The sequence below is a fragment of the Ammospiza nelsoni genome, chromosome 15, assembly GCF_027579445.1.
Source record: "Ammospiza nelsoni isolate bAmmNel1 chromosome 15, bAmmNel1.pri, whole genome shotgun sequence".
Classification (NCBI taxonomy): Eukaryota; Metazoa; Chordata; class Aves; order Passeriformes; family Passerellidae; genus Ammospiza; species Ammospiza nelsoni.
In genome coordinates, this window is record NC_080647.1 from 7600762 (window position 1) to 7611364 (window position 10603).

The 10603-nt window shown below is 43.6% G+C and overlaps 1 protein-coding gene across 2 annotated transcripts in view; it reads right to left on the reverse strand.

The window, feature by feature from the left end:
- Window positions 1–9844, reverse strand: part of STK26 (serine/threonine kinase 26) — a 29562-nt gene extending 19718 nt beyond the window's left edge. Inside the window, exons 1-2 of one of the 2 annotated variants that reach the window (XM_059482621.1) lie at window positions 9614–9844; window positions 9387–9508 (exon numbers count right to left, since the gene is read on the reverse strand). In XM_059482621.1, the coding sequence (XP_059338604.1) occupies window positions 9387–9428 (42 nt within the window). In that variant the 5' untranslated portion in view covers window positions 9429–9508; window positions 9614–9844. Of the gene's footprint in view, window positions 1–9055; window positions 9136–9386; window positions 9509–9613 lie in introns of those variants that run through there. The other variant, XM_059482622.1, reaches the window with a different exon arrangement.
- Between the last annotated feature and the right edge of the window lie 759 nt (window positions 9845–10603).

The window sequence follows — 10603 nt, forward strand, 5'->3', positions numbered from 1 at the left end:
GTTAATGAAGGCACAGGTGCAGATCCATTATTACTTAAAAAGAATAAGAAAAAATGAACCTGCTGACATTCAAGACAAGGGTAGAACCTGTAGATATCTATTTTTCTTCATCTTGAACCTATACACACTTTTTGGCATGTAAATAAACTCAGCTATTTTGGCATGTAAATAAACTCTAATGTTGCCCTGTAGTCCTGTTCAAGACTAAGATATCAGAATTTGATTATATTTAGTGGAACTGTATGATACATATGCAGAGAATATTACTTTAACAACAAAACAATTTGATTTTATCAAAATTTTACATTATCTACAAGTTTTTCTACTCAGTGAGTAATAAAAACTAGATCTGGGTTTTGCTGTCCTTAAATGGGACCTGACCTGAGTTACACCCTTTATGAAACATCTCTCTTATCTGACAAGGCCAAGAACTCATTGCCATTTTTAGTGAGAACCTAGGGAACTTCATATAAAAGCAAAAACAGCAAGCAAAAACATTTGTGGCCTTATTTTCATCAAGTTAGCCATAAGGTGAGCTGCTTGAGAATTTCCATGACTATCAAATCTCTAAAATCAGCATTCAAATCCCCCTATTGTCAGATTTTGAAGGAAAGAATTACCTTCATATTCAAAGCACCTCTGAGCCGTGGCAGATGCGAGCTGTCAATTGTACGTTATGCTGGAAATGGAAACCACTGAACTCACTTCCTCTATTCTTAGCTTTTCTTTCACACACCATAAAGCAGTTAGGAAAAAGCATAAATAAGCACAAAAAAAGACTAATACCATATGTTGCAAAGATTAGCTCTTTGACACAAGGCAATTTAAAAAAATTACACCAATTATTTATAAAGAGCACTCTGCATGGAGGAAAGGAAACAAAGAGAAATTTGAAAGTGAGTTTCTCTATAACTGATATCCTACAGTTCAAATGGAGTCCCACTTGGCTTCTATTCTATGTATCAGTATCTTTTAACTACCTAGTATATTTTTTAAATGTCCTCAAACCACTGCATACAGCTGCATAACCTCCAATTTGTTCACATCTCTGAGGAGCACAGCCTATTAAAAAAATCAGAGAAATTAAGGTGGGGGGGACACAAAAATTACATGATTGAGTCTTTACTACAATTTGAAAAAGATGTGAGTGGCTGAATGTTTTCTAGCTAGAAGCATGGACATCCTGAAATGGAGACAGAAATCAGTTCAAGACATCAACAGGTTCTGATGTCCCAGTGTATCAACTAACTGTTCTGCATTTATTAAGAGTTCCACAAACTGATCTTTCACAACAAGTTTCATCTTCTTTGTTGAACAGTGCAGGAAAAGTGACTGCTGAATGAGTAACTTGCCCACCTCAATGAACTAACCTGAATCAGAAGTCAGAACATAAAGGACTACTGCAATTTCTCCTTGCTTAAGAACACTTGTAACCTCTCCATTTTAAGAACTGCTTTGAAAAATGTACTCTGCAGAGAGACTTCAAAGGCCACATCTAACAGGAATATGGAAAACTAGCCATTTATGGGCTGCAGCCTACTTTTAGCAGTGTGCCTTTCCTTTCAGCACCAGCCTGCTTATCAGTACACAAACAATTTTTTTTTGCCACACCCATTTAAAGGAATAACCGTGTCAGAACTCTGCCAGCAATAACCTATATCACTACAGCATTTCAACCATTTTCCTAACATTTAAATACAGCCAAGTGGCAACTGTTACATCAATCTGACAGGCCTTCTCACTCTAGAAGCCATTTTAGTGTTTCCTGTGTAAATCAGGACTTGATACACAGACCTTCCTCCTGTAAATAAGATTAGAATTATACTATAAGCCAGACAGAACACAAATAACAACAAAATCCAGGTTTTTAACTTGCCAGTTCATAAACTAAAAAGTAGTAGAAAGACCTCAAGTATGACACACATTAGTACTTTTGCTAAATCTCTCCACTGAAGAAGTCATTACTTATTTTCAGGCCAAACAAAATTAAAGTGAGGCACAAACATGCTAGTTGAAAAAGGATGGCTCCAAACCACAGTGTGGGTGGGTTGAAGAGCAGGCCACAAGTTTAGTTACCACAGATAAGGCTCCAGGCACAGTGACTGCCTGCAATGCACCCTAAGTGGGACCCCATACTTACAGGGTATCACCCTTCCTCTAATTTGGGGGGGACCATTTGGAGAAAGGAAGGCAAACAGCATTCTACCAGAATCCTACAGCTTCTGTCCTCTCCCCTAAGGCTACAGGACCACAAGCTTGAAAGCTGTACTTTCTTCTTGAACATTGGCCCTTGATCATATCAATGATACTGGACCTGAAGCTACAAAAAGCACACAAAGAAAAACCAGAAATACAACTCCAAAATGAGCTGCAAAGAAAGAAACCTCTGCTGCCAGAACCAACCTGCCCGTTTCATGAAACTCCTTTTTCAATTACTTTGCAGCTCATTCATAGCATGGCAAAGCATCTCATTACATAAAAGGCAAGGGGAAGGGGGAGGGGAGGAAAAGAAACACCCTGGAGAAAAAAAAAAGAATCAGATTCTTCTTGCCAACTAGGCTAGAATAAAGCTGTGCAGGAATGTGAAAATGTTCTTGCTATGACCAGCTGCCAGATGACACCTTCCTAGGTGACAGATCAACAGCAAGAACATTTTGCTCCCCTCATAATTCTCTATGTTTTAGCTGATCTACATCAGTAGAAATTCAATCTTTTTACTCGGTGTTTTACATTTAGGCATGCTACAACACTCATGGTCGCTTCAAGCTGTACACTGTTTTTATTATTCTGCATTCAGCTCCCAACACAGAAGCTGCCACTGATACACAACTCGACGTCTAGCAAAGCATAGGCATCCTCTGATCCTCCCCCAGTCAACATTATTCAGATATTCAAAACATATAACACTACCCAGTTGAGAGGAAAGCCTGCAAAGGACTGGGGAGCAGGAGGAAACAGGAAAAAACCCTCCATTCTCCAGGACTGAACACATGGTTCTTGAATTCTGGTTCATGTAAACAGTGAAGCCACTCTGGGCTCTCAGACTCTCCCTTCCAAGGCTCAAGTGTGAAACCTGCAGATTTCTGCACATTTCTCATTCCTTTTTTTCCTTCACTGATGCACAGAGAATTTATGCAGAACCATGACAGACCTTGTCAAAAAGCTTTTTCAGATATGCTGCCTCAATCAAGACCATTCAAAGCCAGATTTCGGCAACACAAACTTGGATAGACACTTCCAAAACCTGCAAATTTTTGCAATTCTTTAAAGTTTTCCTTATGAAGAAGGAACTAAGTCAGAGCCATGCTCTCTCCTGAGCTATGGACCTAATCAATATAGCCCATCTCTGCAAAAACACATGCACAAAGTATGATGAAGAATGAGACCAGCAAGATACTGCTACCTTGTCAGTACCTGTATTAATTTCTCTGATTCAGTTCTTTTTGCCAAATCTCTTTGACTTGCAATCCTGTGGCAAAGGAGATTTCAGTGAGTATCACCAGGTGGGCACCCTTCCCAGGAGATTTAAGGAGTGTGCTCAGTGATCCTCACCTAATCAGCAGAACAAACATGTTCCAGAAGAGCTGCAAGAAGTTTAAATTTAAAGAACAAATGACAGTTCTTTAAATAAATGCTGGTGAGGCAGTATTAGGAAGGAATTTTCTTTCCAATTATTGTAAGAAAGAAATAGCAGGATTTGGAACACTGACTCCTGATGCAATAGATACCTCACCAACTATTTCTTTGAAGACACCATACAAGCAGACAGTACAGCATGACAAAAAATATTTATCACATAAACATTTCAAAACCAACTTTGTACCATTCATCTCCAATATCATCTTCCCAAAACCCATTTCTGAATGCTATTGTCAATTATTAAATTCAGTCCCTAAGAATAAATGAAAGGCACAACAACGTCTTATAATTTTCCAAATTTCACGACTCCTAAATCTGAAGAAGTCACTAAAGAGAAAACAAGTACTACTTTTACTACTGGTTTTAAAATTCAGCCTTTCACTTTTATAGATGACTGAAAGCTGAGGCTACTACTCTTGTCCATCTTCACCAGCACATTTCACAGGTATCATAGGACAAATGCTGCAGCAGAGGTACATTCACATATAGACACCTCCTGGTCTACCACTGAATTTCTATATAGAAAGAAACATTCCTCTCCTCAAAATATGTACCTAAATAAAAAATTGTAATATATTACTGAACTATTGCTTGCTATACATTCTACTTCTGGAGAAAAAGGAGAAAAGTAAGACAAAGCTTTCATAAGGACTTGTAAAGCTGAGACACTGGAGTTCAAAAACAGCCAGTGTAAATATATTCAATGTTAAAACAGAATAAAATAGCAATTATATTCTTTTAAAAGTTAGAACTTTATTTTCAGATGCAATGTTTTTACCTTTGGGGGAATATTATTCTCTGCCCAAAACTGACAGAGTATGATGGTGCAGAACAGTACAGAGATTAAGATGAGCTGGTTTATGTGCTCTCAGCAGCTTCTGCTGGTTTGCCTCTGAATTCCAAGTCAAAGCACTCAATGTGTCTATAAAACTGTAAAATATGCACAGCAAATACTACTACAGGACTGGACTTTTTCTTTTAACCTTGACAAAAGCATCTGCTGAATTCCAGGTGATTATAGCTGCACAGCTCCCATGCACTGAATACTGTTCAGAGCTCTGTCTACTCTCCTCCTTTGACACCAGTAAGACATTACAAGGATAACTGAGCCATACTTTTCTTGCCACCAGATGTTAGGACATTACCACAAGGCATAAGAGGGAAGAAACAAGTTCAGCTAATACAGCCTGAGCTGATTCATGAATCTGCTCTTAGATACAATAGAGCTTGTAGGCCCTGCAGAACCAGGAAAGGAACAACTACAGTGCTGAATTCCACAAATATTTTGTGCTTCAAGCAGAAAAGAGGCTTGTTCTCCATAAGGCTTAAAGTACTGTCTTCCTGCAGCCTACCTGCACCACAGCTCAAAGCAGCAATCAAGGAACTGAAACTGGAAAAAACAACACAGTCCACATCAACTTAATCATAAGACATCAGTTTTCTAGGCACTGTGGAAGTCTCCTGGTGTCCAACAAGTGCTAGACTTTCCAGTTTCCCTTAAGACACGTTTCTAAATAGTAAAAGTTAAAAGCCTTTTCAAATTTGCTGTAGAAGCATCTGGATACAGCTCAGTTCCTAGGAGGAATAAATTAAAAGAACTTTGAATGCATCTTTCTTTGAAGGTTTAAGTTTCTCCAACATGCACTTTCTAAACATTGAAGTATTTTACAATAACAGACTGGTTACTCTTGAGAAGCCATATCCTTTCACCTTCAGTGCATAAGGTTTACTAGAAATCTAACACACTTCCAGACTAGCTTTAGGTACTACACATTTCTAGATGTGCACTAAGTTAAGAGAAAATGTGGGTTTTTTTCTAGGGCTACGAAAAAGACCACTTACAAAATTAAACACTACCTCTCATCTTTCTCTACTCACCCAAGCAGGCATTTGGTGATCTGCCCTGAGCAGCCTGCAGGGAGGGGCTCTCCAGCTGCTCTCAGCCCTTCAGTGAGCAGCTCTGTTAACTGGCAGCACAGAGAGCAAAGCTCACCTTGACATCCCAGATTTCACTTAATCAAGCAATCCTTCAGTTGTGAATCAGAGTACACTGCCTGACAGGTCACATGCTCCTGGCTGCTACACTTTTAGAGGAAGTTAGGTTCTTTATTGCAAGACAGCCTGAATGCCAACAAAACCAGATGGAGAGCACCTCTAAACAACCTTTCTGGCTGTGCTCAAAACTACTGTCATACAGCATCAGGAGATATCAAAGCCAGGAGAAAGGAAACAGAAAATGTTTAGATGAATAGGATAGCAGAGATAATGGGACATAAAGCCCCAAACCAGGTTCCAAAGACATAGATACTAACAAAAAATATAAATGAGAATAATCAATATTTCCATCACTTAATAAACTACTATTTCACAGATAAATTAGAATAGGAAAATGGTAAGTTTATACATTAAAACTCCACCAGCTAAAAAAAGCATTTATTACTGGAGTGATGCTCCAGCAAATTTACAGACTACTTTAGAAAATTTAAATGCTGACATATTGAAAAGTAGCCTCCCTGTTCACCTTAGAAAGGTTAATTGTTAGTCACTTGCAAGTGAACAGATTCCAACCTCTTTTATTTGTGAAGGGTTTTGGAGCATTGTGTGAGATGCTGCCAAGAACATAAGTTCATCAGAAACACATCAATCTCAAATGACACCCTTGAAATGTTCCCATCACTGGAAACAAACAACTCTAACTGTGTACTCTGTCTGCTGGGCAATACCAGAGCACTTAGGACTAATAATAAAGGATCCAACACCTTCTTCACTCCAGCTGCTTTCAGCACCTGGGCTGGCAAAGACAGGCAAAATGTCTCCTTCAAGCTGTATCCACAAATGTTCTGTAGGAGTTCAACTGGATTCCTTGAAGACAGTGCTGGTGAACAGGTTTCTCACTTTGAGATCTCAAAGCATTCCTGACTAAGAACTAGTTTGAATATTTTTATCCCAAGGAACAAAGTTACTGTGACATTACTGAATAAAACCTCAAACCTGACAATCAAGCTCACTGCAAACTGTGCTTCCTGTAACCAGGACACCTTAACTGTGCTCACCATCCTTTCCATTTTCCATCTCATCTTGGATTCTGTGTAAATGCCATAATTTGGGTATCATGTTCAGCTTCAGACCACTCATGTTATACACACACTGAGTACTTGAGTTTTACTGAATGGGCTCAGAAGTTTGGCAGCTGGCTGAGTTAACTCTGTACAACTGCATCAAGTGAGCCTTTCCAAAGGAGCAAGGAAACTGGATGTGTTTAGGAAGTTGTTTGCAGAGGCAAGAATTGTTAGGTATAAAATTTGGGTTTGTAAGGGACACAAGACAGGTTAAACAGAATGCAACCACTACATAAACAAATGGCTCTGTAACTACTCATAAGGGCAGCAGATAATACCACCTCTGGGTCTGCCATTGCTGCCAGGGGACTAAAGTCAGACTCCAAGTCCACCAAAATAACTCCGTGAGATTTTCTGTAATTTTCCATGTTTGAGGTGTTTTTAAAGGGGACGTGACTCTTCATAAGATGAAAAAATCTTTAGAGAGTCAAAAAAGCTTCTGATATACTTTGGTGATAAACTGTCCTCAGCCTTGTTTTTGGAGTATGTGAATTACATAACATGTTTATTTCTGAATTTTTCTTGATAGTTTTTGTATCATTAAATGTAAGGAAAAGCATAAGATGACAATAAAGCTGAAAACTTCAAGCTTGTGACATTCTCTGACAAATTCAGTTTCCAACTGTTATATTCAATAAAACCTTTCCTCAACAGATTACAAAACAAGAGGTTTGACATTACACTTTCCCACGGTGATAGTTTAAACATAACTATTATATCTTGCATCACAGAGGAACCTGTTTATTCCTTCTTCAATCAATCACCACACATTTACTTTAACACTGAGCAGAAGCAGGCACAATTTTACCATCACTCAGATGATCCTGCATGAACAGTCCAGATAGGTTAAAAAACCGCAAAGGAAACAACTCTTCTACCTCAGGCTGCCATGCAGTTGTTGTGTTGGTTTTAGTTTATTTTTTTAAATTAAAACACTCTGTATTATGACTCTTCTAGAAGAAGGATGAGCAGACTAACATCACACCAGTCTATTTTTTTGTATTCTGAGGGTTTCAGGACTTGTGTAATAATCTTCATTAAAAAAAACACCAAGGAAAAAAATGTGGTTTAATTCTATGCATCTGGATTTATCTCATAGTCTAAAAAATGTTTTTAACATACTGATATATGTTAAGGGCTGTGGGTAACACTAATAACAATACTAGTGGGGATAAGGATGCTATTAGGACAAAGTTTATTGGTATAACAATGAAAAAACAGAACCTTAAATAAATTCAAGGTCCTTTTGTGTTGGCAGTTACAGTTGGAAAATAGGACAGCAATACATTAAGCAGATATAAAAATAGGAAATTGACAAACTAGAATGTTGAAACGGAAGTTTCCCAAATAGAAAGCCCAGAGGCTGTAATTAAAGAAGCTCATACTAAAGCCTTTAAATCTTTTATCACAAAATTTCTTCAGGATGTTCTAATGCAACAGTTATTCTGACACAATGGAACAAGTAGGCTGAGAAGATGTGGCTTGTGTCCTCTTATAGAAACAGAAAGTGAATAACCATAATTTAACAGATTTCAGAAAGCCTAGAAACTATTAGAAAGGAGAAAGGTAAACTAAACCATAGCACTGGTAAACCATAGTAACTGGCATAAATATACAAACACCATACATCAACTCTACACTTTTTAGTCATAAAGTTACCTGACCAAGAGATATATTAATTTTTTGTTCTGAAGCCTTCTGAACTCTACTGTATCTCTCACATACACAGAGATGTATCATAAATGTTTCTGTATTATTTGAAGTGAAAAAAACCTCTGATGTTGTACAGGTACGACTACCCCAGAAGTTAAGAGAATGCTCAAAACACTGACTGGGCAGCCAGGGTCTGACAAGCAAAAATCAGCACTGAAATGAGCTGATCTTTACATTGATAAAGATCTCTGGCTAAATTTGTATCAGATTATCCAATGGAGTAAAAGAGTCATAGGTATTCTACCGTTCTGATGAAAGTCAGTAACATACCAATTTGTTGGTTTTCTAAGCAGGTAACACAAACATACAGAAACGACACTAGGCCTCATTCCCAGGAGAGGAGAGGTGCAGGTTTCTGACAGACTGTGTTCCCCGGAGCTCTGTCCCCACCAGACCTGACAGATACCACCTTTCCATGAACGCCAGGGTCCTCCGGGAAGCTGCACTACAGGCCCAGCGCCAGGCTGCTGGGGAAGTCCTGCAGCAGGTCGGCCTGCCAGAGCGCCTAGTATGTCATTTACAGCGCACCCACACACCCTGCGATTAACTTCACTTCGCCTTTAATCAGTTTTAGAGGCTCTTACGTGCTCCTGGATGCGGCGCGGCCACCCCTGAACAAAGGGAGGCAGGGAGGGAGAGCAATCCCTTCTCCTCCGCCGGGGCGCAGGTACGCGGCCCCCGCAGCCTCCCGTTAGCTCGGAGCAGGTTCCCTCCCTGCCTCCCTCGCTCCCCGGCTCGGCGGCCGGCCCGGCCTCCCCCCAGGCCAACGCGGCCTCCCCGCGGCCCCGCTCGGCTTCGCCCACCCGCGGCCCCCCGCGCCCCGGCGGCGGCTCCGCCCGGTGCGGGCCGCAAGCGCCGCTTCCGGAGCCGGGGCCGGGCCCGACGCCTCCATTTTGGGCCCGGTGCGGAGCTCACCTGCATGCCGGGCACTTGCACCGCCACGGGCGAGTGGGCCATGGCGGGCTGCGGCGGCCGGGCGGGCGCCGCCCGCTGCTCCCCGATCTCGGCCTCTTTCTCCTGGGCGGCGGCGGCGGGGCCTGGAAGGACAAAGCGGCGGGGAGGCGGCGGCTTCAGCGCGGGCCGCGCTCCCTCCTTCCCTCCCCGCCCTGCCCGCCGGCCCCCGCCCGCCGCCGGCTCCTCACCTCGCGGCCGCGGGGCTGCGCTGCGCGAAGGGCGGGCGGGGGTCGCTAGCGCCGCTGTCCCCTGCCCGCCGGGCTCCCCGCAGCGGCCCTGCCCATGCCCCGCTCCCCGGACCCGGCGCGGGGGCGGCTGCTCGGGGCCCCCCGGGGTGGCGGCTCTCGGCGCGGCCGGGGCTGGCTCAGAGCGCCATGTCGGGCTCCGGCTGCAGGCGGCGGCTGCTGTGCGGCGGCTGCTTCCGTCTCGGCTCCGGCCTCGCGGGGCGGAGCCGCCGCACGGCCCTGGCGTCACGGCTCCCGCCTCCCCGGGCGGGCCGGCACCGGGGCACGGCGGACGGAGGGAGGGCGCGGGGACCCCTCGGCGTCAGCGCGCCCCGGGCTGGGGAGTGCGGCCGCCCGCGCTGTCACAGAGTGACCGACAAATAGATTGGAAAAGACCTCTGAGGTCATCGAGTCCAACCGAGGGCCCAGCACCACTTTGTCAGCCAGACCATGGCACCGAGTGCCATGTTCAGCCTTTCCTTAAACACCTCCAGGAACGGTGACTCCACCACCTCCCCGGGCTGCCTGTTCCAATGTCTAATCACCCTTTCTGTGAAGAAATTCTCTCTAATGTCCAACCTAAGCCTCCCCTGGCACAGCTAAGATCTGATCCCCTTGTCCTGTCGTGGTTCTCCGGGAGATGAGCCCGACCCCTGCCTGGCTAAAGCCCATGTCGGGGCGTTGTGCAGAGCAGTCAGGTCCTCCCTATGCGTCCAAACACCCCCAGCTCCCTCGAGAGCTCCCATCGGACCTGTGCTGTTCCAGGGGTTTCACCCACTTCTGTTGTCCTTCTCTGGACCCGGTCCAGCACCTCAATGTCCTTCCTGAGCTAAGGGGCCCAGAACTGGACACAGCACTGAAGGTGCAGCCTCACCAGCGGCAGTGCCGACCCCTCGGGTGCTGCCCTGGGGTCCCTCCTGCACAGTCACAGCACTGCTCCTTGGCCCCACTGTC